The 27,701-nt window shown below is 45.0% G+C and overlaps 1 protein-coding gene across 6 annotated transcripts in view; it reads right to left on the bottom strand.

Annotated features, from left to right (window-relative positions):
• Positions 1–27,701, bottom strand: part of SLC26A7 (solute carrier family 26 member 7) — a 114,300-nt gene that overhangs the window by 19,532 nt on the left and 67,067 nt on the right. For all 6 annotated transcript variants that reach the window (XM_068237625.1, XM_068237628.1, XM_068237629.1 and 3 more), the window contains 4 exons: positions 22,548–22,625; positions 21,326–21,421; positions 14,914–15,020; positions 8,085–8,151 (listed from right to left, as the gene is read on the bottom strand). In XM_068237625.1, coding sequence (XP_068093726.1) covers positions 8,085–8,151; positions 14,914–15,020; positions 21,326–21,421; positions 22,548–22,625 — 348 coding nt within the window. The remainder of the gene's footprint in view (positions 1–8,084; positions 8,152–14,913; positions 15,021–21,325; positions 21,422–22,547; positions 22,626–27,701) is intronic.

Here is a 27,701-nt window from a genome sequence, read left to right as displayed (position 1 = left end):
CGCACTCGTCCAGGTGTCAGTGGTGAGGTGAACCTTGCAGGCAACGGCATTCTTCAAGCTTCGGGTTATTTAGCTGACCACGTGCTCATGCAACTCAGGCACTGCAGAGCGTGCAAAGTGGTAGCGGCTGGGAACCACGTAACGTGGGATGGCCACTGACATCATGCCCTTGAAGCTGTTTGTCTCCACCACTCGATATGGCAGCATTTCGCAGGCCAGAAGCTTGGCTATGCTGGCTGGCTGTTACTGCCACGGCCCGGGGGTCATTTGCTGGCAATTTCCTCTTGTGCTCAAACATCTCAGAGACAGACAACTCAACCGTAGCGCTGCACACCGAAGGGCTGTTGGTTGTTGTGTTTGATGAACACTGGGAGACCTCAAGAGCACTAGTCCGGAAAGTGACAGTGTCAGCATCGTCTGATGTTTGTGAATGTTGTGAACCACGCAATGGCTGGGCTACTGCTGCTGCTGAGGCGGGTCTGGTGGTGAGTCTGGTGAACCCAAGGGAGGCAGTGTTGCTGGTGGTACCCTGTCCTGCCGCGTTTGCCCACAGAGTGGGATGTTTGGATAGAATGTGGCGGCTCATGCTGGTGGTGGAGAGGTTGTTAATACTTTTCCCCCTGCTCAGGCGGGTCTTGCACACCTTGCAAATCGCCATGGTAACATCCTCAGTGCAGTCTTCAAAGAAAGCCCAGACTTTAACTGGCTGAGGACTCGGACCTCGTGCGTGATGTGCTGGTGCTGCTTAACCCACTGCTGGACGCTTGAGAGGTCATCCAAGTAATTATCTGGTCCTGTTCTTTTGGATCTGTGAGGGTTGTTGTCCTGGACAACATGGGCAGTATTGAGTGGGTTTTCTTGGGTGCTCCCCTGTGGCCTGTACGTGAACCGTCAGGGGAAACACCTCTTCCCTTGCCCCTCCCTCTTTCACCGGATTTCTTCCTCATTTCACTTATCCTTAAAGTACACGCTGACTGGCAGCAGTACAGTGGCAGTACAGAAATGCTATACAGTGGTGGGTGAGCGGTGTACCACTATTGTCAGCAGTGACACAGAGCACAATGCTATACAGTGGCGGGTGAGCGGTGTACTACTGTTCCCAGCAGACACAGAGTGGAAGTAAACACAATGCTATATAGTGTGGCTGAGCCGTGTACACAGAGTGGCATTAAACACAATGCTATATAGTCTGCTATATAGTCACCCCGAACAGGGTGATGTTCTGCAGAACCCGAACAGTGGCAAACACTGTTCGCCCAACACTACTGGGAGGGAACGCAGATTTTAGTACCTAAACACACGATACAACATGTTTTCCGGGGTCGGACTCTGAGGCACATACAGATGGTCCCGATCATCATCCTCATCATACAACTCTTCTCCTGAGTCTGACCCACCCACCACCTCTGCCACCCCAACATCCCCAGACACAGACCCCTCATCGTCCTCAACATTAACTTGGGATGCTGGCCTGAGCCAGACCTCCTCCTCCACATCAGGCCCCATCATCTCCTCAATGGCAGCCCTCATTAATCGCTCTGGCGACTGACTGATGGACACAACGTTCTCCTCCGGGGAGGGCTGCTGCTGACCACTGGCTGCTGGGGTGGATGTTATAGCTTGCGTGGGGCGTTGGCTGTTGCTGTTGTTGGGAGTGCTGCTCACAGCGGAGGTCTCTGGGGAACTCATGTTGAGCTCATATAGTGGTTGACGGTGAGTGGAGTATTACTGATCCCAGCAATATACACACTGACTGGCAGAGTACGCAATGCTATATAGTGTGGCTGAGCGGTGTACACAGAGTGTCAGTAAACAATGGTATATAGTCTGGCTGAGCGGTGTACACAGAGTGGCAGTAAACACAATGCTATATACTCTGGCTGAGCGAGCGGTGTACTACTGTTCCCAGCAGACACAGAACAGTAAACAGAATGCTATATAGTGTGGCTGAGCGAGCGGTGTACCACTATTCCCAGCAGACACAGAACAGTAAACAGAATGCTATATAGTGTGGCTGAGCGAGCGGTGTACCACTATTCCCAGCAGACACAGAACAGTAAACAGAATGCTATATAGTGTGGCTGAGCGAGCGGTGTACCACTATTCCCAGCAGACACAGAACAGTGAACAGAATGCTATATAGTGTGGCTGAGCGAGCGGTGTACCACTATTCCCAGCAGACACAGAACAGTGAACAGAATGCTATATAGTGTGGCTGAGCGAGCGGTGTACCACTATTCCCAGCAGACACAGAACAGTGAACAGAATGCTATATAGTGTGGATGAGCGAGCGGTGTACCACTATTCCCAGCAGACACAGAACAGTAAACAGAATGCTATATAGTGTGGCTGAGCGAGCGGTGTACCACTATTCCCAGCAGACACAGAACAGTGAACAGAATGCTATATAGTGTGGCTGAGCGAGCGGTGTACCACTATTCCCAGCAGACACAGAACAGTGAACAGAATGCTATATAGTGTGGCTGAGCGAGCGGTGTACCACTATTCCCAGCAGACACAGAACAGTAAACAGAATGCTATATAGTGTGGCTGAGCGAGCGGTGTACCACTATTCCCAGCAGACACAGAACAGTAAACAGAATGCTATATAGTGTGGCTGAGCGAGCGGTGTACCACTATTCCAAGCAGACACAGAACAGTGAACAGAATGCTATATAGTGTGGCTGAGCGAGCGGTGTACCACTATTCCCAGCAGACACAGAGTGGCAGTAAACAGAATGCTATATAGTGTGGCTGAGCGAGGTACACAGAGTGGCAGTAAACAGAATGCTATATAGTGTGGCTGAGCAAGCGGTGTACTACTATTCCCAGCAGACACAGAGTGGCAGTAAACAGAATGCTATATAGTGTGGCTGAGCGAGGTACACAGAGTGGCAGTAAACAGAATGCTATATAGTGTGGCTGAGCAAGCGGTGTACTACTGTTCCCAGCAGTGACACAATGACAGGGGGGACCCTGGCTAGCGTGGCTGGAGCGCGAACTACCCTGCCTGCCTACCCAAAGCTAAACCCACAGACAAATGGCGGAGATATGACGTGGTTCGGGTATTTATTTACCCGAACCACGTGACAGTTCGGCCAATCAGAGCGCGTTCGGGTCCGAACCACGTGACCCGTTCGGCCAATCACAGCGCTAGCCGAACGTTCGGGGAACGTTCGGCCATGCGCTCTTAGTTCGGCCATATGGCCGAACGGTTTGGCCGAGCACCGTCAGGTGTTCGGCCGAACTCGAACATCACCCGAACAGGGTGATGTTCTGCAGAACCCGAACAGTGGCGAACACTGTTCGCCCAACACTAGTCGCAACCAGTGCGAACTATTAGTGGAGACTTGTCTCTTAGACACCCCAAACCGACCAAAGTTATAGTAGGTTTAGGTGGATCCTGCTACGGGCTCAGGCCCGCCTCCTCCCTCGTCTCCAATCTCCCAACCTCTTATCTCCATTGGTGGTAGATTGAATTTAGTTAGCAGCGGAGCAATCGGATGTCCATCTTTCAGGGTGTACCCCCTCAAATAGTTTGCATACAACTGATGTTAAGCTTACAGGTCTATAATTTCCTGGATCTGATTTTTTGCCCTTCTTAAATAATGGGAAAACGTGGGCTGTACGCCAATCCACTGGGACTCTGCTAGTTGCAAGAGAGTCACAGAAGATAAGATAAAGGGGTTTATCTATAACTGAACTTAATTAATACCATTGCCATATAGACATATGGCAATGGTAGGGATTAGATTGTGAGCTCCTTTGGGGGACAGTCAGTTAGTGACAAGACAATATATATACTGTACAGCGCTGCGTAATATGTCGGTGCTATATAAATACTAAATAATAATAATAATTCCCTTATGACCCGAGGATGCATGCCATCCGGGCCAGGTGCCTTGTCTATTTTTAATTTATTTAGACTTGCTTTCACTTCTTCCTGCGTTAAGTATTTAATATTACAGTTAGAAGATTGAGACTCTTCTGCCTCTGTAATTTGCAACAGTGCTGTTTCCTTTGTGAAGACAGAAGCAAAGAAAGCATTTAATAACTCTGCCTTACCTTGGTCATCCACCATTGAGTTCCCACCCTCATCCTTTAGGAGTCCTATACAGTCAACCTTTCTTTTTTTAGAGTTGATGTACTTGTAAAACTTTTTTGGGTTAGATTTGATATCCCTAGCGATTTGATTTTCAGCTTCGATCTTTGCCAGCCTAATTTCTTTTTTACAATTTTTATTGCACTCCTTATAATTGCTTAGTGCAGCCTCGGTCCCCTCCTGTTTTAGGACCTTATAGGCATTCTTTTTCCTCTTCATTTTATCTTTAACTTTTCTATTCATCCATAGAGGCCTTTTTTATTCCTATATATTTTGTTTCCATATGGGATATACATACTACAATATTGAGTATAAGTTTAAAAGCTTGCCATTTCCCTTCAGTGTCCTCCCCTTGTAGTACATTATCCCAGTTCACCAAACTTAGTGCCTGCCTAATTTGATTGAACTTTGCCTTTCTAAAATTCATAGTTTTAGTGGCCCCGCTGCCCCATGGCTTATCAGTCACCAGATCAAACGTTATCGTGTTGTGATCACTATTTCCCAAATGTTCTTGAACTTGCACATTTGATACATTATCTCAGGGGTAGGGAACCTATGGCACGGGAGCCACATGTGGCTCTTTTGATGGCTACATCTGGCTCACAGACAAATCAGTAGGGGTTGATTCACTAAGCTACACTGCTCAAGCAGCGCAGCTTAGTGTGTCAACGCAAGTAACATATTCAAAGTAGTGCACGCTACATGCACTACTAACTTACTCGCGCTAGCACAAACCGAACAGCTGCTCCAATTGTCCCTCCACTTTGTAGGACGAGATCCCCGCACTTTGATTGGCCCAATAGGCTGCCTGTCACTTGACGACGTAGGATCTCGTCCTACAAAATGAATCAACCCCCAAGTCAGCTAGCCAATTGTACAAGCTGTTAGTCGGTATTTCTCCTGTCTGGCTCTCGGGGAAATTGCTGATGTTGCTGAAGATGTGTCTGACACTTCCGCTGCCCGGCGGATCAACTGTATACACATCACCATGGCAACAGTGACGTAAGCCCTACTATCCCAGTTTGAAACATATTGTATGGCTCTCATGGAAATACATTTTAAAATATGGGGAGTTTATAACTCTCTCAGCCAAAAAGGTTCCTGACCCCCGCATTATCTGGTCTATTAGAAATGATCAGATCCAGTAACGCATTCCGCCTAGTTGGTTCCGTTACTATTTGAGTCAAGTAATTGTCCTGTAGTGCTGCCAGAAATCTGCTGCTTTTACCAGAATGGGTAGCCTCAATATTCCAGTCAATGTCTGGAAAGTTGAATTCGCCCATAATTATGACCTCATTTTTACTTGCAGCTTTTTCAATCTGCTGTAGTAATCGCAGTTCTGCAGCTTCATTAATATGAGGTGGTCTGTAGCATACCCCAATAAGCAATTGGCAACTTTTATTTCCACCATGAATATTTACCCAAACGAACTCCACATCTTCGCAATCTTCCTCCATCTCATCGTTGAGGACAGCTGTAAAAGAATTCTTAACAAAGAGACAAACTCCTCCACCTTTTTTCCCTGTTCTGTCCTTCCTAAACACATTGGGTATCATTCATAAAGAGGCTGTCGATAAGGGGAATCGATGTGGAAAAACACCGCTGGCGGTGTTTTAGACTTCTGGGTGGGCATTCATAAAGAAGTATCCATGTGCGGAAGCAGTGCGGAGATTCCCCGAACTTAGAATTATTTTATTCTGTATTTATTTTAATAGGAATAATAAGAAAAATGGAAAAAATCATTATTTCTAAGTCTTCAGCCATTATATTTTTAAAATAATACTTGCTACTGTGGATAAAACCCACACATTCTATTTGCCCATTTGTCTCGGCTATTACAATGTTTAAATTATGTCCCTAGTACAATGTATGGCGACAATATTTTAGTTGGAAATAAAGGTGTTTTTTTCAGTTTTGTTGTTCGTTTTCACTATACCACTAATTACAAGTCCTTATTTGCAAAAATAACAGTAGTATACTGTCATGACATACATATTAATAAAAAGTTGAGTATGTATTCTTTGAGTCTATGTATTCTTTTTTAAATGTCACTTTTTTTTTGCAAGTGTTTTATCTCTGTAACTATGGGAGAGGGGGGAGGTAAGGGGTTAATTAATGAGGGATTTATTTATTTATTTATTTATATTTTATTTGATGTACTGTGTACTGTGATAAACCTTTACTGATAGCTGTGCTTTAGGGGAAACCTTCGTCACAAAGCATAACCCAATTAACAGTATTACCTAATTAACAGAATTACCAGAATACAGTTCAACTGAATGTAACTGAGATATACTGTAGCCTAAAAATTGTCATCTAAACATGATAACGAGTATATTAGGAGATCCTGTGCTTATAGGTACCCCTGTTTGAATGGACCCCCCTCTGTCTCATCGCTTTGTGTTCCAGTTTATGGCTCCAACTGAAGCCAATCAAACAGAAGCTGCTCTGTCCCACTCTGTGCTACCTGTGTGTCTATCTGGGAAAGAGCACAGACATACAGGCAGCGGACAGAGCATGCAATGGTCATTCAGACTCAGTCAGAGAATAGGGAGCAGTGAGGCACAATGGAGGGAAGCCCAGCCAAAAAAAGGAACCTGTAAGTGTCAGAACCTCCTAATATAAACATTATCATGTTTACATTTATTAGGTCAGGTCAGGTGTGCTTTAAAGTGGTTCTTGTGTATTTCCTGCCCTAAATGCTGAAGAAACCGTAAGAATGCATCTGAGCAGCATCACTGACTCCAAACTGTCTCCCTCCGACCCTCCTACTTGTGAACATGCTGCTGTTCTGGAACTTCTAAAATACTTTCTGTACCAATGGGAGGCCAAGAAGGTGATGGCGTGGAGGGTGGGGCCAGGCGCTGTCAGGGACAGAGCTGTGGCGACATACAGCCACTTCTAAGGCTTTAACCATAAGATGATGGGGCAAAGTTTTATGCATATTTTTCAAGGAATGCTGCCTTCAGACCCATTGCTATGGACAAAGTAAACAAATGTATAGGTCCACTTTCATCTTATTAATATTATATTTTTTTGAAAAGGTAACCATGACTGCTACTTAAAGGTTTACGCTCCTTGGTCAAGATGGGCAATATTTAGAAATGGTTCATTATTAAAATTATATGATGATGTAAGTGTTATTTGGGGGGAAAATAGGGGGGGGGGGGTGGAATAATCAATCCACGACACGTTTGAGATACTTACATAAAAAAGCTCCGCCCCTCCTTGAGATGCTCCATCTAAAACTTTTCAATCTTCCATATGACTGATGCTATGGTAGGTACAGCTTGACATTGCCATGGAACTATGACCTCTTATCAATAACATACTTGGGAAATTATAGGTAGATGCAAACAGATAATATTTGTCATGTGTATATCATACTTTAAAGACTGATTATAAAAAAAATGCTGTTATGTAAAAAAAATTGTTTAAAGAGACACTGAAGCAAAAAATAAATATATGATATAATGATTTGTATGTGTAGTACAGAGCTAAGACATAAAACATAAGAAGCAGAGACATAAGACTAATATTGTTTCCAGTACAGGAAGAGTTAAGAAACTCCAGTTGTTATCTATGCAAAAGAGCCATTGAGCTCCATGACTTTCAAAGTCGTAGAGAGCTCTGCCTTATGAAGCTTGTTATCTCAACTGTCAGTCAATGTATTTTCTTTTTTTCTCCAGAGGACAGGTCAAAAGTTCACTGGCCTGCTTTGCAAAATCATTTAGAATGCTGAGTAGTGTGTAAACTGCAAATATTGGAGAATGATGCAATGCTGTAAAAAACACTATATACGGTAACTGAAAATAAAAATATGAGAATATTTTCTTTGCTACTAATGTTCTAGTAATTATCCATACTACACAACACATTCATTTTGTCATAATTTCTTTTTCACTTCAGTGTCTCTTTAAGATTAAAAAAAATTAGTTACTCTAACTAAAAGCCATAGAATTGTAAAATAAAGATTCCTTACGACATAATCCTCTTCATTCACTGTGTTGTAATCTTCCTGCAGGTGGACAAGATGCAGAGACTTGGCTCTGTTGAATGAGACAATCATTAGCAGTGATGTAAAGACGTCAGATAATTAATTACCAACATAGAATCACTACATTGTAGGGCAACCTCATATCTGACTCAGTTACAAAGTAAAAACAGGTAAAAAATAAAATGATGTACGCATAATTAATTAAAAAAGGTGGACACGTGTACCACCCTCCTGCAAGGTGGAAGGACATTTTGTTTCAAGGGCTGGGTGCCTGTTTGTAATTTTAGGCTCTTATAAAATAGGCTCGGAGCCCTGACACTTGAGGAAATCTGCTATGCCAACTTCCTCATAGATTTAACAATGAACAATGACTGAGAGAAACCAGTAAAGATTACAAACAAGATAATTTCATTCTCTGTGGAATTCTTAAGAAATTTAAGGGGAGTGAGCATTTGTTATTCTGAGTGTCTTCCTTTCGCATTTGGGCACAAGCTCTGACACCTTTACATAAGCTTGCTTTCTAAAATGGCTGCATTAGGGGGAGGGTGAAAGGGGTTACACTAGTGGTGTCTCCTTTTTCTTCTCTCTGTTTTCCTTTCTATGCTATGTGTCTTTTCCTTTTCCTGACTTTCCTTGTCTCTAATGCTTCTTTTCTTTCCCATTTTTAGCACAGCTCACTGACCATGGCTGGGTTATAATATAATATTATTTTGAAGTACTTTGAAGGTAATCTCTGGTACGCATATATAGGCTCTTTGTGTACATATAAATAGAAAACTAGGGTCTATGACCTCACAGCACTGTTAAAGAGGAACTTCAGCCTAAACAAACATACTGTCATTAAGTTACATTAGTTATGTTAATTAAAATAGATAGGTAATATAATCTCTTACCCAGCCTGTTTTAAAAGAACAGGCAAATGTTTGATTTCATGAAGGCAGCCATCTTTTTGGTTGAAAGGAGGTGACAGGGAGCATGAGACACAGTTCCAACTGTCCTGTATGCTGATCACCCTTCCCAGTTGCTAGGCAACGTGAATAACAACATAGGAAATCCCATCATGCTTTGCACAGCATCAGGGAAAAAACGCCCGAGTAGTTTTCTTTGATGGGTGGAGCTTAGCTAAAAATGCAGCTAAAAATGATGCTTTGGTAAGAAAAACAAAGTTCTGATGCTGTGAAACAGTTAAAGGGGAACTTCATCCAAAATAAACATACTGTCATTAAGTTACATTAGTTATGTTAATTAGAATAGATAGGTAATATAATTTTTTACCCACCCTGTTTTAAAAGAACAGGCAAATGTTTGTGATTCATGGGGGCTGCCATCTTTGTCATGGGGGCAGCCATCTTTTTGGTTGAAAGGAGGTGACAAGGAGCAGGAGACACAGTTCCAACTGTCCTGTGTCCTGATAACCCCTCCCAGCTGCACACGCTAGGCTTCAAATGTAAAATTCAAATGTAAAAAAAAAAAAATTGCACCAAAAAAGCAGAACAAGAACAACAACATCAGAAATCCCATCATCCTTTGCACAGCATAAGGGGAAAAATGCCCGGGCAGTTTTCTTCTGTGCAGCTAAAAATGAGGCTTGTATAAGAAAAACAAAGTTCTGATGCTGTGAAACTGTTAAAGAAACACCAGGCCTTTTCAGTGCTGCTCAGTCGATTTTAAGTCTGGAGGTTCACTTTAAAGAAACACCGAACCTTTTCAGTTCTGCTGAGTAGATTTTTAGTCCGGAGGTTCACTTTAAGTACAGTAAGTGAGTAATGTTGCTTGACATTCCAAGAGGCTTTAAGTATGCTTATGTATAGGGACCTAGGGACTGCGACTATACAGAGCTATCAGCTCTCTAAAGAATAATGTTCAAGCTTTACTATTCACTTGATATTCCATGTTGCTATTTGTTTTATCGTGTATATATGATGCTTCTTTTTTTAACTGTATTATTATTTTTGAAGATTGAAAATTAAGAATCTTTAAAAAAAAAAAATATAACCAAGAGAAGTAGAAATACTCCAGTTGTAACAGCCATAGGGTGGCCACACACAATACAATAAAATGTTAGATTTTCCAATTTTTATTCTATAAAAAGGATTGGTTGTATAGAAAAATGTAATGTTTTACATTGTTTTCAGCCAAGACATGTGATTGAATTTCCCATTTTGTTGGAGATGGAAAATTCTGATCAATTTATAAGAAAATTGAAGTTTTCAATATTTTTTTTTCATAATTAGGGAAACATTGAACAGTAAGGGCTTGATTCACAAAGCGGTGCAAACTGTTTAGTACTGGCGTGCTAAACAGTTAGCACGTGAAGTGCTTTTCGCGCAAATTGCGCGCGCAAAAGTCCACAATCGCGCGAATCGCGGCACTTTGCGCGCGCAAAAGTCAGCAAAAAGCACTGCACGTGCTAAGTTTGCACCGCTTTGTGAATCAAGCCCTATGTGATCCACTGGGTTACATTTTTTAGTTACAATCCATCAGAGAAATCAATCATTCTTTAATCGGAAAAAATAAATATAGAAAACTTAAGAGTGACCATGCGCCATACAATTTTTTATTTACTCTAAATTCAAACAGTTTTCTTGATTGTGTAGTTTGACAAATAATACCCATCTTCTATGCTCTATTAAATTTTTTCTAGGGGTCCCCCCTAGAAAAAAATTTCCCTTGTTGACTAAAGTGTTTCCATTAACCCCCCCCCCCCCCCCACACACACACACACACACACACACACCATGGTGTACAGGAAGGGCAAAAGTGTAATGGTGCCCATACACGATACAATAAAAACATTTGATTTTTCCAGTTTATTCGATCTAAATGATCGCATCGAATGAAAGCTGAATTTTTTTTTTTTTCAATCAAGAAATTCGAACGATTATCCTGTTTTTCTACAAAAAGCTGATAGGACATGCTGGAAAAAACCTTATACTTGATCTAACGAAATAATCGAACTTAATTATTTAATCGAAAAAAAAACAGAAAAATTGTACCATGTATGGGTAACCGTAAGGGATTATCTGGTAAAAGCAGATATTAAAGAACCTAAGGTGACAAAGTGGACATTTATCCCCAGTTGGATGGGCACGTTTCTGTGCCTCAATTGCCAAAATTGTTCATTTATTATTAGGGGAGAGGTTGTTAGACACACCACCAAAGAGACTAAATAAAAAATTCAGGATATTTTTCCTGTGTTGTAACAAATGTTGCTTAACTGCTGAAGTGCCCATGAGGAATGTGTAATGTCGGTCACACCTTGAGGGATATTAGGACACGATTAAATGAGGATAAGAGCAGTATCAGAACATACAAGGCAGAGAAATCTGAAAAATCTTAAGACCAATTCAACCATTCGGTAGGAGATCTGAAGTGGTGTGTGCTAGAAAAGGTCTTTTGTGGTGAGGGTATGGACTTCCAGACCTCTTTATTGTGCAGAGAAAGCAGGTGGATTGGTGACCTCGGGATTCTTGCTCCGAATGAAATGAATGAAGCATATAATTTGAGATGCTTCCTGTGACAATTTCTTTGCAATACCAATTAACCTGTCTCTTTAAGTTTTGTGCCCGCCCATGCATGGGTGTGTCCTATGCTAATTTATGCACTTAAATATGATTGTTGCACTATGGATCTGTAAGCACTTGATAGAGACCGCATTGGTCAAAACGTTGTTTTTTGCACTGTGTTACTTGCAATAAATTGGCCAATCGGCCTGAAATCTAGGTGGAGACCCAGTCGTTTCTGTTGTGATGGTTTGATGGAAGCATGACCAAAAATGAGATTGGAGATTTGATGGAGGCATGAGTGAAGGTGTTATAGTAAGGCCCGGTTCACACTAGTGGAAAAAAGCCAGTCAATTTGCGGATCCTAACGGAACGGATCCTTACAGATGCAAACAGATCCAATGTTAACCTATGGATCCATTCACATTGGTCTGTTAGAATGGATCCGTTCTGCATGATCCATTGAAAGGACCGCAGGTTTGGTGCTGCAGCAATTTTTCCCGGATCACTGAGCCCAGCAGAACGGAAACGGATGCTGAGGCACTGCATCGGGGGCAATAAGAAAACGGAACTGCGACACGGGGAAACGGAGCAGAAGCAGCGGAATGGCAAACGCAGTGAAAACGGATCTTACCGACCAGCAATTGCATGTGATGGAAGCATGACTGGAGGTGTGATAGGAGGTGTGATGGAAGCATGACTGGAGGTGTGATAGGAGGTGTGATGGAAGCATGACTGGAGGTGTGATAGGTGGTGTGATGGAGGCATGACTGCAGGTGTGATAGGAAGTGTGATGGAAGCATGACTGGAGGTGTGATGGAAGCATGACTGGAAGTATGATAGAAGGTGTGATGGAAGCATGACTGGAGGTGTGATAGGAGGTGTGATGGAGGCATGACTGCAGGTGTGATAGGAAGTGTGATGAAAGCATGACTGGAGGTGTGATGGAAGCATGACTGGAGGTATGATAGGAGGTGTGATGGAAGCATGACTGGAGTTGTGATAGGAGGTGTGATGGAAGCAAGACTGGAGGTGTGATAGGAGGTGTGATGGAGGCATGACGACTGCAGGTGTGATAGGAAGTGTGATGGAAGTATGACTGGAGGTGTGATAGGAGGTGTGATGGAAGTGTGAATGGAGGTGTGATAGGAGGTGTGATGGAAGCATGACTGGAGGTGTGATAGGAGGTGTGATGGAAGCATGACTGGAGGTGTGATAGGAGGTGTGATTGAGGCATGACTGCAGGTGTGATAGGAAGTGTGATGGAAGTATGACTGGAGGTGTGATAGGTGTGATGGAAGTGTGAATGGAGGTGTGATAGGAGGTGTGATGGAAGCATGACTGGAGGTGTGATGGAAGCATGACTGGAGGTGTGATGGAAGCATGACTGGAGGTGTGATAGGAGGTGTGATAGAAGCATGACTGGAGGTGTGATGGAAGCATGACTGGAGGTGTGATAAGAGGTGTGATGGAGGCATGACTGGAGGTGTGATAGGAGGAGTGATGGAAGCATGACTGGAGGTGTGATGGAAGCATGACTGGAGGTGTGATAGGAGGTGTTATGAAAGCATGACTGGAGGTGTAATAGGAGGTGTGATGGAAGCATGACTGGAGGTGTGATAGGAAGTGTGATGGAAGCATGACTGGAGGTGTGATGGAAGCATGACTGGAGGTGTGATGGAAGGTGTGATGGAAGCATGACTGGAGGTGTGATAGGAGGTGTGATGGAAGCATGACTGGAGGTGTGATAGGAGGTGTGATGGAAGCATGACTGGAGGTGTAATAGGAGGTGTGATGGAAGCCTGACTGGAGGTGTGATGGAAGCATGACTGCAGGTGTGATAGGAGGTGTGATAGAAGCATGACTGGAGGTGTGATGGAAGCATGACTGGAGGTGTGATAAGAGGTGTGATGGAGGCATGACTGGAGGTGTGATAGGAGGTGTGATGGAAGCATGACTGGAGGTGTGATGGAAGCATGACTGGAGGTGTGATGGAAGCATGACTGGAGGTGTAATAGGAGGTGTGATGGAAGCATGACTGGAGGTGTGATAGGAAGTGTGATGGAAGCGTGAATGGAGGTGTGATAGGAGGTGTGATGGAAGCATGACTGGAGGTGTGATGGAAGCATGACTGGAGGTGTGATGGAAGGTGTGATGGAAGCATGACTGGAGGTGTGATAGGAGGTGTGATGGAAGCATGACTGGAGGTGTGATAGGAGGTGTGATGGAAGCATGACTGGAGGTGTGATGGAAGCATGACTGGAGGTGTGATGGAAGCATGACTGGAGGTGTGATGGAAGCATGACTGGAGGTGTGATGGAAGCATGACTGGAGGTGTGATGGAAGCATGACTGGAGGTGTGATAGGAGGTGTGATAGAAGCATGACAGGAGGTGTGATAGGAGGTGTGATGGAAGCATGACTGGAGGTGTGATGAAAGCATGACTGGAGGTGTGATGAAAGCATGACTGGAGGTGTGATGGAAGCATGACTGGAGGTGTGATAGGAGGTGTGATAGAAGCATGACTGGAGGTGTGATAGGAGGTGTGATGGAAGCATGACTGGAGGTGTGATGAAAGCATGACTGGAGGTGTGATGGAAGCATGACTGGAGGTGTGATAGGAGGTGTGATGGAAGCATGACTGGAGGTGTGATAGGAGGTGTGATGGAGGCATGACTGCAGGTGTGATAGGAGGCATGATGGAAGCATGACTGGAGGTGTGATAGGAGGCGTGATGGAGGCATGACTGCAGGTGTGATAGGAAGTGTGATGGAAGTATGACTGGAGGTGTGATAGGAGGTGTGATGGAAGCGTGACTGGAGGTGTGATGGAAACATGACTGGAGGTGTGATAGGAGGTATGATGGAAGCATGACTGGAGGTGTGATGGAAGCATGACTGGAGGTGTGATAGGAGGTGTGATAGAGGCATGACTGGAGGTGTGAAAGGAGGTGTGATGGAAGCATGACTGGAGGTGTGATAGGAGGTGTGATGGAAGCATGACTGGAGGTGTGATAGGAGGTGTGATGGAAGCATGACTGCAGGTGTGATAGGAGGTGTGATGGAAGCATGACTGGAGGTGTGATAGGAGGTGTGATGGACGCTTGACTGCAGGTGTGATAGGAGGCATGATGGAAGCATGAATGGAGATGTGGAGCTGCCAAAGTCATACTTCACGATATGACCTCAGTAACCTGACATTTGAAGCGCACTTCACATAAACAGCAATGATGTATTGCATACTGTAGGCTGGTAACTATAGTAACACAGTCAAAATCAATAACTGACATAAGGGGAATATAGAAAACTTACCTGGTTATTCGGAACACTTCCACTGCAATATTAAAGAGGACACCAAACAATAAGCCGACATTGGCAGCAAAGCAGATTGTCATTATATAGGTGCAAACCCATATAACCTGTTCATAAAGAAAGACAGATTTAGCAAATAATCAGCTTACTTTGTACATTAGTACATGGAATATGAAAGGGCAAAGCTTGAGTTCACAAGCTTTTTTACAGATCCCCAGCAGCTTCCTGCTGCCTGCTCACCCTCCAATCCATCCCATCTTCCCCAGTCAGTCTAAAGCCATGCCTCTCTGGCCTCTTGTCAGGTTTAGCTGTCAGAACAATCACTCTTCCCCTGCATGCCTAGTTGACTGAAGCGGACAAGTTTCATCAAAGGGGTGAGTGAGGAAACAGATGTGGGTCACTGAGGATCTATGAATAGGTACAGCAGGTATGGGAAGCAAGGGGCTATTTTCATAGTGAGGACACAGACAGCAGCAAACATTTGACAGAGATTTAAAGGGACAATTAAGCTACGATTAAAAAATCAGTTTTACTTGCCTGCAGCCATCCCGTTCTCTCACAGTCACTCACGGAGACTCCGGTCCCCCGCCGCCAGCTACATTTGTTTTCACTGACAGGCCCTGACAGGAAGTTGGCGGGTTTTCTGCACCTGCGCAGGCCTGGCCATGTGTATTTTCTTTATGTTCCCATCCTCAATAACGTCCTGTACAGGGGCTGGATGCTATTGCGGACGGGAACGCAAAGAAGGTCTGTTGGGCCTGTCAGCGAAAACGAAACTAGCTGGCGGCGGGGGACCGGAGGTCAGGATCCGTGAGCGACTGCCAGGGCACCGGATGGCTGGAGGGGGCTGGTAGAAGCTCCAGGAAAGTGAAACTGATTTTTTTATTCCTGGCTAAAGTGTACACTTGCCATGTTATCTGAAGCTAAAAAAAAAAATAATTGCCTAAAATTATTTAATTATTTTAATTTTACTATTACTACTACTGCAATTACTACTACTAATACTACTACCACCACCCTTATTTCTATTACTACTACTGCAATTTCCATTATTATTACTAATACTACTGCAACTACCACCACCATTACTACCAATACCAATACTTTTACGATTACCATTACAATTACTACTTCTACTACTAGTATTGTACAATTACCACTACTACTACTACAAACACTACTACCTCCACAACCGTTGTCACTGCAACTACTACTACTATTACTACTACCACCACCATTACTACTACAATTACCACCACCATTACCTCTACTACTACTAGCACCATCAGGGTCCACTTAAAGGGAACCTAAACTGAGAAGGATATGGTTTTTTCCCTTTTAAAATAATACCAGTTGCCTGAATCGCCTGCTGATCCTGTGTCTCTAACACTTTTAGCCACAGCCCCTGAACAAGCATGCAGATCAGGTGCTCTGACTGAAGTCAGACTGGATTAGCTGCATGCTTGTTTCAGGGTGTGATTCAGCCACTATTGCAGTCACAGAGATCAGCTGGACTGCCAGGCAACTGGTATTGTTCAACAGGAAACATCCATATCACTCTCAGTTAAGGTTCCCTTTAAGCAGCACAGGGACCACGGGGCAAACGTAATATGGGGGGGGGGGGCTAGTCCCCTGCCCCCCAAAAATTATCCTCTGGGGGCCCCCCATCCAGTTGCTGTTCCCCTACTTGGGTAAGCGCCCCCCCCCCCAAACTGATCCCCGAGGCCCCTCCACGATGTGTGGCTATATTGTAATAACTCACCTGTCCCAGCACCAGGCTCCATCCATGCTCTGTCTTCATACCCCTGCCTGCCTCTTCTCCCTGCGGCACATGTTATGTGTAAATAACTTGTGCTGGGTCATGCAGAGGCAGGCAGTGAGGGATGAAGACAGAGCATGGAAAAAGCAGCACGCTGGGACAGGTGAGTTATTACAATGTAGCCACACATTGTCTATGGGCCCTGGGGACTCGGGAGCAGTTAAGGGAAGACCACCTGGGGCGTCTAGTGGCACATGGGGGCCTGGCAGCAGTCAGGGGGCCCTGGGGCAATTGCCCTCTTTGCCTTAATGGCAGCACCGGCCTTGAGCACCATTTTCATTACTACTACGACTACCAATACTACTATGATTACCATTACAATTACTTCTACTACTACTGTACTATTACAACCACTACTACTACGACACCACCATTACCCCTACTATTACTACTACTATTGCAATTACTACTACAGCTACCACAGTTCCACTGCAGTTACTACTACTGCTACTACATTAGTACAGTTAGTGCGCAACTAGGAATTTCTGGGGCCTCTGGGGAAATTGTGGTTAGGCCACACCCTCCCACCCCCAAAGTATGGTTTCGTACACCCCAATTGAAGACACCTCCCACAGACACACAAAAACGTAGCAACAGCAGAGTGTCTGCTTCCAGCGGTAGGACCAGTGGAAGCCGCAGGTGATACGTTGCCTGGCTACAGTGCAGAGGAGTGAAGAGGACCTGTCCTGTTGCCAGAAGCAGTTAAACTACAATGCTCTGATGCTGCTACTCTGTAACAAGTCAGCACAGTAGCAGCCCCCTCTGCAGTCGCAGGGGCTATTGTTACGGCCCCTACTGCAGTTACTACTACTACAATCACTTCTAGTACTAATACTACTACTGGTGTTGTACATTTCAGAGTATTGGAAAATACATAGATACATAATTCTGAGCTATTTTCATTTCAGCAACCTTTACAACATAGTGTTCAGCCTCATCTATACTAGAAATCTTTCTTAACCCCGCCCACACAAGTTACTGACATCAAAGAACAAAATCATTGTTCACAAAGGCCTTAAAGAGGCACTGAAGCGGAAAAAAAAATTATGATATTATGATATTATGATTTGTGTGTGTAGTAAAGATAAGAAACTCCAGTTGTTATCTCTATGCAAAAAAGCCATTAAGCTCTAGGACATTCAAAGTGGTGGAGAGGGCTGTCTTCTGACTTTTATTATCTCAAGTGTTAGTGAACAATTTTCTTTTTCTCTGCCAGAGGAGAGGTCATTAGTTCAGACTGCTCTGAAAGAATCATTTTGAATGCTGAATGTTGTGTAATCTGCACATATTATAGAATGATGCAATGTTAGAAAAAACACTATATACCTGAAAATAAAAATATGAGAATATTTTCTTTGCTGCTAATATTCTAGTAATTATTCATAGTACACAACCAATTCATTATACCATATATATTTTTTTTCTGCTTCAGTGTCTCTTTAATAATTATTAAGCTAAGGTGGAGATTACAGGATTGCTGCAGGCCACTTCTTAGAGAACACTACATTCATGTGACCATAAGGTTTACGGTAATGTATATTTCCTAGTAGAAAGATATTTCCATTTTCATACTTTGAATTCCACTTCAAGTGTTGTTTTATGCAATGCTGTATTTGCTGCTGTAATAAAAGTTACTTATTAACTCAAGAATGATATATATATATATATATATATATATATAGTATATATAGATTTACCCTGTCAGCGTGCATAACCACGGCCACCTCTAGCACAGTTAAGCATATAAATGAGCGGAGCTCATATTTCAGTCAGTAGCTAGTCGAAGGTGAGGTGTTTTTAATTTATTTCCTTTCTCCCATTTAGCTGACCCCTGGGCTTTTGGCATGGATCCCACTAGAACGCTGATAAAAGAACAAGCATTTTTGCCTGGTTAGAGTAGGACTCACCAGATTGGGGGCACTTTGGCGCAGTTGGTGAGCTTAAACGCGTTAAAGCGTAACCAAGAGCCCCTGTCACTGCTTTCCTGTTGTGTGCTGCAGCCCATCTGTATTTATATATTTCTTATGGAGACTGGGGTTCTCCAGTGCTGCGTGCATGCTTTGCATAGTATTGCATATAATTTGGTTTGTGCTGCTCATCCCCTGGTATATATAACATGGATTTTATTGTCTTTATTGTTGCTAATGGCTTCTTTGCTGCTATCTACAGTCTATTTGGGGTAATCTGTGGTCCAGTTGTTGAGGTCCGATGATTTCCCTGTATAATGCAATCAGAACCAAAGGATCTGAGACACATAGCAGTCACCACTTCTATGTTCTGGGATCACATGATTTTGTTTTTATTTACCAATGTAACCATTACATAAATAGGCCACGTAGGCCCCTTTTACACTTGTCTTGTAAGTGTGCATTGTATTACCGTGTTTTACTGCAGGGTAATGCAACGACAATGCAAGGCAATAGGGCCTAGCACAAATAGGGCCTAGCACACTTGCAGGGCCACATCGCGTTGTGCTTGAAGTTCCCAATCAGTCGGCGAGCCGGTGCAAAGTCAACAGTGTATTACCGCTGGACTTCCGTAACGATGCAGCTGCGGACAACGCAGGGCTTTTTGACCTTTGCCGCGCACTGTGTAGCTTGACGAGGCTATAGCAGCAATGCTATAGTCTGCGTCCCGTGCACGTGTAATTCCTGGATCCAGCGATTGCCAGACCCCAAATTACTTCTCTCTCTTAGTTGTGATGACTCAGAGGGGGAATAGTATTTAACACCCCCACAAATTTTTGCAGCAGGGTGAGCCATCATTTGGTGCCAAAAAGCCCCGCCACCGAAATGCCATGTACGCCTGGCGGAAGTAATAAAAGTCAATGGGTGACACGGAAAGGTTAAAAATGTTGGTGGCGACGGTGCGCCCCGCATGCATGGAACAACATGACTACAACGGGGAAAGCCGGGACTCCTAGTGACCTACTTCCTGTCTAGCAGGGAGTACATCAATGGGCAAGGGGTGGCGACGGGCAGCAAAGGGCATGCTAGGGGGGCATGCTATGCATATGACCCTGTCGACGCACTCTGCGGCAGGGTCATATGAATGACGTTTTCTGCGTTGCTGTGCAATACGATGGGGGTGGAGCAACTATAAAACTGGCCTTAAAGCGGTTTAAAACCCGGACATAATATTTAATAAAAACATGTTTTCCTACTTTTTATATGCCATACGGTTATCATATTTGCATTTGTGCATAAGTATAATTATTCATTTATTGTTATAGCTTCCCAAAAGTTCAGTATTTTGCTTTATGAGCTAACTTTGCATTTTATTAATAACTGCTTTTATTCATTAATTCAGGCAGACATGGTTTGACTCTCTATCTGTGTCCGGGAGCTCCTGCACAGTCAGAGAATGTGTCACATTCCACACTTGATACATTTAGGCTACTTACACACTAAGACGTTGCGTTAGAGGGGACGTTATGGTCGCATAACGTGCCCCTAACACAACGCCTGCCGGTGTTGGTAGAGGACGTTGAGTGAGCCGCGTTAAGCGGCTCTTTCCACATTAGGGCAGTGAGAGTGGCGCTGATTGGCCCGCGGGACCACGTGATGCGGAGTGAATCACGTGGTACCGCCAGCCAATCAGCGGCCACCAGTGCAGTGCATATTGAGTAGCCATGTGCGCGGCTACGTAGCGGCCTCTCCCCGCCTCCTCTCCGCCCCAACACTGAGCATGTGCAAACAGTCTAACGTGGCTTAAGCCGCTGGAACGCTATAGTATGCTGTACGCTCTGAAGAACGTGCAGCGTTACATGTAACGCAACGTGGGCAGTGTGAACAGCCCCATTGACTTTGTATTGCTGTGAGTTGGGGAGCGTTACAGGCTGCACTAACGTGCGCCTGTAACGTCCCTGTGTGGAAGCAGCCTTAAAGAGAGTCTGAAGCGAGAATAAATCTCGCTTCAGACCTCATAGATAGCAGGGGCATGTGTGCCCCTGCTAAACCGCCGCTATCGCGCCGCTAAACGGGGGTCCCTTCACCCCCAAATCCCCCTCCGTGCAGCGCATCCCCTCTTCCTGGTTGGGGCAGGGCTAACCGCCGCAGCCCTGCCCCACGCGCGTCTGTCAGCGCGTATCTCTGCCTCTCCCCCGCCCCTCTCAGTCTTCCTTCACTGTGAGCTCTGAAGCGAGATTTATTCTCGCTTCAGAGTCTCTTTAAGTAAACACAAGATTACATTGTTTAACTTTCAGGAAGCAGCTCTTCTGGCAGGGAAGCTTTTAAGGCCTGTGTTAACCCTTTGAATGATGGTCTAGTAAAAAAAAAAATGCTGGTTGTATATAATATGCTGTGAATAATCTATTAGAGTTAAGAAGAAAATTAAGGTGGCCACTAAGAATCCATTTTTCCAGCGAAAAATTGTTCGAGCGATCAGAAAATTCTGATCGGAAGTGAAATCGTTCACTACACCATCAACGAGCCAATCTTTGTTTCCTACCTATCACAACCAACAAGAAAATCCAAATTTTGGTTTGATGAAAATCCAATCGGACAACTATTTTTATAATCGTTCACAATCTGATTTTTTGCTAGAGATTGGACCATTAATAGCCAACTTTAGACTCTTCTGCTCAGTACTTACCCAATCATACTTATCGACATTCCAATATTTCTTTAAGTCTCTGAATTGTATGAGCATTCCTTTCAGTCCCACAACAATAACACTTGCCAATACACACTGCAATACAAGCACAGAGAAAGGTTTGGGTATAAGTGTACAGCTTACATCTGCAGCCTTTGTCAGCTTGTGAACTACATTCAGTTATAAGAAACTGTTATGTGCTTATAAATTATAATCATTTTTATGTCAGTGTAATGAAGCCCTAAATAAAGAGGAACTGTAGTCAAAATAACATAATGAATATTTATTTACAATATTCATTTATAAATGATTTAGCCAGTGTTTGCCCATTTTAAAATTTTTGCTGTCCCTGAATTACTTACTGAAGCGTATCACATATTTAATCTTGTGATTTTAAATGGACCAAGTAATAGTCGTCGCACCAATCATTTGATATAGGCCTCCCTTCCTCCCAGATTTGTTATAGATTCAATATGTTAGGGTCCGTTTATAGTTTAATGGGGAAAAGGTAGGTTGAATTTACAGTGTATCCCATGTGAAGTAAAAATGTACACCATTATATCATATACAGTACAATTTTACAAACCACAGGGGGTAAGATAAAGACTAGCAGGAAAAGGACCCCCCCACCCCCCCATACTGAGTAAGTGGGCAAGAATCTACAGGGATGTGCTGGGCAGCAACTGTGTATATTATTCTGAGCCTGTAATGGAATAGGAAGGGAGCAAGGACTGAGCAAGCAGTTATGGTCTGATGGGTTAGGGGGTGTGTTCTAGCATATCTGCCTTGGTAGCTGGAGGACCTTATCCCAGCCCTGATTTCAAATGTACAGTTATACCATTGTTACATGATCTAAGAAGTCGTTGTTGTTGATAATATCTTGTTACATCCCATGTGGTTAATTGTATGGTAATAAGGCCCCTATTTTTATTCAAGAAGAGGGAGGGTTAATCCAAACATGTTGCTGGAAACCCCACGGACGTTTGGTTACACCACTGTTTGGCTCCACCTGCAACCTGTCATGACCAGGACCACTTTTCACCACAGCAAGCTTGGTACGTCACGCAGTTCCGTGTTTCAAGGTGCAACTGATCTTCCAGGATCCCAGCAGCATCCCAAATGCAAGGTGACCAGTAATTATGCACTTTTCATTGTAAGGTACGTTCATTGTGTGGTAGGTTTCCTCAGTGCTTTTATTCCTTTATACTGCTTGTATGCTTACCATCGGTAGCCAGTACAGGAGGGGTGCCACGAAATAAATGACCAAAAGGACTAGGAGGCACGATATCAGACAGGCAACCTAAGGATGAAACAAAATATATAAATTTATAATACATACATAACTTTCCATTCTATTCTTCTACCTTCTAACCCAGTGTTTTTCAAACCTGACCTCGTGACTCCCCAACAGTGCATGTTTTGCAGGCAACTTCAGCTATGCACAGGTGGGGTAATTAGTGTGTCAGCCACATGGAATCCACCTAGCTGAGACACTAATTGCCCCACCTGGGCATAGATGAGGTTGCCTGCAAAACATGCACCGTTGGGAAGTCACGAGGACAGGTTTGAAAAAAACTTCTAACCTATTGCACTGGTGTCAAACTCAAGGCCCGTGGGCCGAATTCAGCCCACCACACCATTGTATGTGGCCCTCAAGAGCTTCAAATGTGCATGGCTGTAAGCAGTAAAAGAAAAGAGGAAAATGAGAGTGCCAACATGTGCAGGTATCGGAGGCATTCAATGCTGCATGGAGACACAGGCCATAGCAGATGCATGTATGCACATGTACAGGGCCAGTTTAACCTCCAATGGGGCCCCGGGGCAAAGGTAAGGTAATCCTGGGGCCCCCATCCCTCAGAAAAATGACAGGTACTGGCCTGATGCGAGACCGCTGCCCCCCCTTTGCGGGCATAGCCCCGACCTCCCTCCTAATTAATCTGTGCTAACAAATGTATCCTCTAGCGGGGTCCCAGCACAAGAGCAGCATTTGTACTTTACCTGTCTCGGGTGCTGTGCTGGAGCCGCTTGCCCGTCTTCATTCTACTTCCTGTGTGACCCGGTGCATCATATCATGTGTAACATGCGCCGGGTACAGGAAATAGAATGAAGACGGGTAAGCGGCTCCAGCACAGCAGCCGAGACAAGTAAAGTACAAATGCTGCTCTTGTGCTGGAGCCCCGTTAGAGGATACATTTGTTAGCGTAGATTAATTAGGAGGGAGGTCAGGGTTCTGCCCGGCCCGCGTGGGGAAAGGGGGCGGCAGAGTGACCACAATGTTGAGGCAGGGGGAGGCTGGGGCCACAGCAGTGCTCGGGGCCCTGGGGCAATTTCCCCCTTGCCTTAATGGAAGCGCCGGCCCTGCACATGTAATGTTCCACCTCAAAACCTTTGGAGACAGAGCCTTTTGTCATGCTGCCCCTACACTTTGGAACTCCTTTCCACACCCAATCAGGACAGCTCCATCCCTGGAAGCATTTAAGTCTAAACTGAAAACCTACCTCTTCAGTCTGGCATTCATGAACATCTCACTATCTCCTCTGTAACACAACCCAGCCTGCAACCCTGTATTAATCTGAGACACAACTATGCGCTTTAAGTCCTATGGGAGAAAAGCACATTACAAATGTTATTGTATCATATTGTATTGTTCTGGCTTCCTATCTCCTGTTGTGATTGGTCATATAGGGTTTGGGAACAGTTGTCACACATTAGCACAGTCTGGGCAATGTTTAAGTGGCCTGGCCACCAGAAGTGTAAGAGAGGGGAGAACCGAGAGCCCAATATAGTGTAGTAAGTCAAGGCAAAATTGGTATAATAAAGAGTAATGTATATACTCACAAACCAGGGTTACCTCCAGGCAACCACTGTATAAGCAGGTGAGGAGATTGGCCTGTCCTCACTCAGGACTAAGAAGTCGCTCTCTGTAGACGTGAAGAAGAACAAAGGGGTATCCCCCTCCACCAAGGGTGGATATGTAATATAATATATGACTGAACAGAGGCGCCAAAAGAATAAAAGCAGTATTTAAAATATTAAAAATTGCTTAGGAGGCAGTGGTGGACTTACCTCCCTCAAGCAGACACAGGAGACTGTGTATTTCAACAAAAACGTAAATTTATTGGTACACCCCAGGGTATTGTTTACAACGCGTTTCGCAGGTCTATACCCGCTTCTTCAGGCAGTAGAGGTAGGAGTCGACAAAGGCGCCAGGTGTGACTCTGACACTGTGCTGTGTACTCCTACCTCTACTGCCTGAAGAAGCGGGTATAGACCTGCGAAACGCGTTGTAAACAATACCCTGGAGTGTACCAATAAATTTACGTTTTTGTTGAAATACACAGTCTCCTGTGTCTGCTTGAGGGAGGTAAGTCCACCACTGCCTCCTAAGCAATTTTTAATATTTTAAATACTGCTTTTATTCTTTTGGCGCCTCTGTTCAGTCATATATTATATGGCCACCAGAAGTAGACCACGGGCTTCTTATTTAAAAATCTCCCTCTTCCCTCCCTGCAGAGTTGTAAGTGGTCGATAAGGAGAGGGTTAACTCGCCTTGCTGCTTCCAGTGTTGGGTTTCCATGGCAACAGCAGCATCATATGACAGCACACTGCCCTCCCATCCAGAGGAGTTCATCAGTGCAGTAGCCACATTCAGGTATTGCACCTGACATTTTTAGTGTGCCTACCGGAAACTCCACCTTGCTAAAGTGTACCTGTAGGGAAAAACTGCCCAAATTAGATACTTAGCTCAGTACAGGGAACCTTCTGGATAATCCAGAGGCCTCCCCGTCCCTCTCCACCCAGCTGTTCTGGCGCTAGGACCCCCTTAACTGCATAGTCAAGGGTTTGTCAATGGAGCCTGGCTGCATTGCGCAGGTGAAGATTAGAGATGGGCCGAACGGTTCGCCGGCGAACGGTTCCACGCGAACTTCGGTGGTTCGCGTTCGCGTCCCGCTGGCGAACCTTTGCGGAAGTTCGGTTCGCCCCATAATGCACCTTGAGGGTCAACTTTGACCCTCTACATCACAGTCAGCAGGCCCAGTGTAGCCAATTAGGCTACACTAGCCCCTGGAGCTTCACCCCCCTTATATAAGGCAGGCAGCAGCGGCCATTACGGTCACTCGTGTGCTGCCTGCGTTAGTGAGAGTAGGGCGAGCTGCTGCAGACTGTCTCTCAGGGAAAGATTAGTTAGGCTTAACTTGTTCCTGGCTGGCTGCATACCTGTTCTGTGAACCCACCACTGCATACCTGTACTGTGAACCCACCACTGCATACCTGTTCAGTGAACCTGCCACTGCATACCTGTGCTGTGAACCCATCACTGCATACCTGTTCAGTGAACCTGCCACTGCATACCTGTGCTGTGAACCCATCACTGCATACCTGTTCAGTGAACCTGCCACTGCATACCTGTGCTGTGAACCCACCACTGCATACCTGTTCTGTGAACCCACCACTGCATAACTGTGCTGTGAACCCACCACTGCATACCTGTTCTGTGAACCCACCACTGCATACCTGTTCTGTGAACCCACCACTGCATACCTGTTCTGTGAACCCACCACTGCATACCTGTTCAGTGAACCCATCACTGCATACCTGTTCTGTGAACCCATCACTGCATACCTGTTCAGTGAACCTGCCACTGCATACCTGTGCTGTGAACCCACCACTGCATACCTGTTCTGTGAACCCACCACTGCATACCTGTGCTGTGAACCCATCACTGCATACCTGTTCAGTGAACCTGCCACTGCATACCTGTGCTGTGAACCCATCACTGCATACCTGTTCAGTGAACCTGCCACTGCATACCTGTGCTGTGAACCCACCACTGCATACCTGTTCTGTGAACCCACCACTGCATAACTGTGCTGTGAACCCACCACTGCATACCTGTTCTGTGAACCCACCACTGCATACCTGTTCTGTGAACCCACCACTGCATACCTGTTCAGTGAACCCACCACTGCATACCTGTTGTGTTCAGTGAACCCGCCACTGCATACCTGTTCTGTTCAGTGGACCCGCCACTGTATACCTGTTTAGTGAACCGCCACTGCATACCTGTTGTGTTCAGTGAACCTGCCACTGCATACCTGTTCTGTGAACCCGCCAGTGTATACCTGTTCTGTTCAGTGAACCCGCCACTGCATACCTGTTGTGTTCAGTGAACCCGCCACTGTATACCTGTACTGTTCAGTGAACCCGCCACTGCATACCTGTTCAGTGAACCCGCCACTGCATACCTGTTGTGTTCAGTGAACCCGCCACTGCATACCTGTTGTGTTCAGTGAACCCGCCACTGCATACCTGTTGTGTTCAGTGAACCTGCCACTGTATACCTGTACTGTTCAGTGAACCCGCCACTGCATACCTGTTCTGTTCAGTGAACCTGCCACTGTATACCTGTACTGTTCAGTGAACCCGCCACTGCATACCTGTTGTGTTCAGTGAACCCACCACTGCATACCTGTTCAGTGAACCCACCACTGCATACCTGTTGTGTTCAGTGAACCCGCCACTGCATACCTGTTCTGTTCAGTGGACCCGCCACTGTATACCTGTTCAGTGAACCCACCACTGCATACCTGTTGTGTTCAGTGAACCCGCCACTGCATACCTGTTGTGTTCAGTGAACCCGCCACTGTATACCTGTACTGTTCAGTGAACCCGCCACTGCATACCTGTTGTGTTCAGTGAACCCGCCACTGCATACCTGTTGTGTTCAGTGAACCCGCCACTGTATACCTGTACTGTTCAGTGAACCCGCCACTGCATACCTGTTGTGTTCAGTGAACCCGCCACTGCATACCTGTTGTGTTCAGTGAACCCGCCACTGCATACCTGTTGTGTTCAGTGAACCCGCCACTGCATACCTGTTGTGTTCAGTGAACCCACCACTGCATACCTGTTGTGTTCAGTGAACCCGCCACTGCATACCTGTTGTGTTCAGTGAACCCACCGCATCAGTGCGCATACCTGTGCAGTTAAGTGAACCCACCTACCTACGTGAGTGCACGCAGTGTAATATACCACTCCGTGCATACCCGATATGGACAAAACAGGTAGAGGAAGAGGTAGTGCCAGAGCCAGAGGAAGGCCACCCGGCAGGTCTGCGCGAGGTCGTGTAAATGTAATTTCGTGTGGACCTGGCCCACAGTACAGTGCTCGGAAGAAGGCACGTCCCATCACCTCCCAAGATTGTCAGGACGTGGTTGAGTATTTAGCGACACAGAACACCTCATCTTGCTCAGCCACCAGCGCTACTACTAGCACCACTTCCACTGCATTTGACACTTCGCAAGAATTATTTAGTGGTGAAATCACTGATGCACAGCCATTGTTGTTACAGCCAGATGATTTTTCACCAGCTCAT

Source organism: Hyperolius riggenbachi, chromosome 5, assembly GCF_040937935.1.
Source record: "Hyperolius riggenbachi isolate aHypRig1 chromosome 5, aHypRig1.pri, whole genome shotgun sequence".
In the NCBI taxonomy this organism is placed as follows: Eukaryota; Metazoa; Chordata; class Amphibia; order Anura; family Hyperoliidae; genus Hyperolius; species Hyperolius riggenbachi.
The sequence above is the reverse complement of the archived record's forward strand: the minus strand, read 5'-3'. Positions and strand labels throughout refer to the sequence as shown.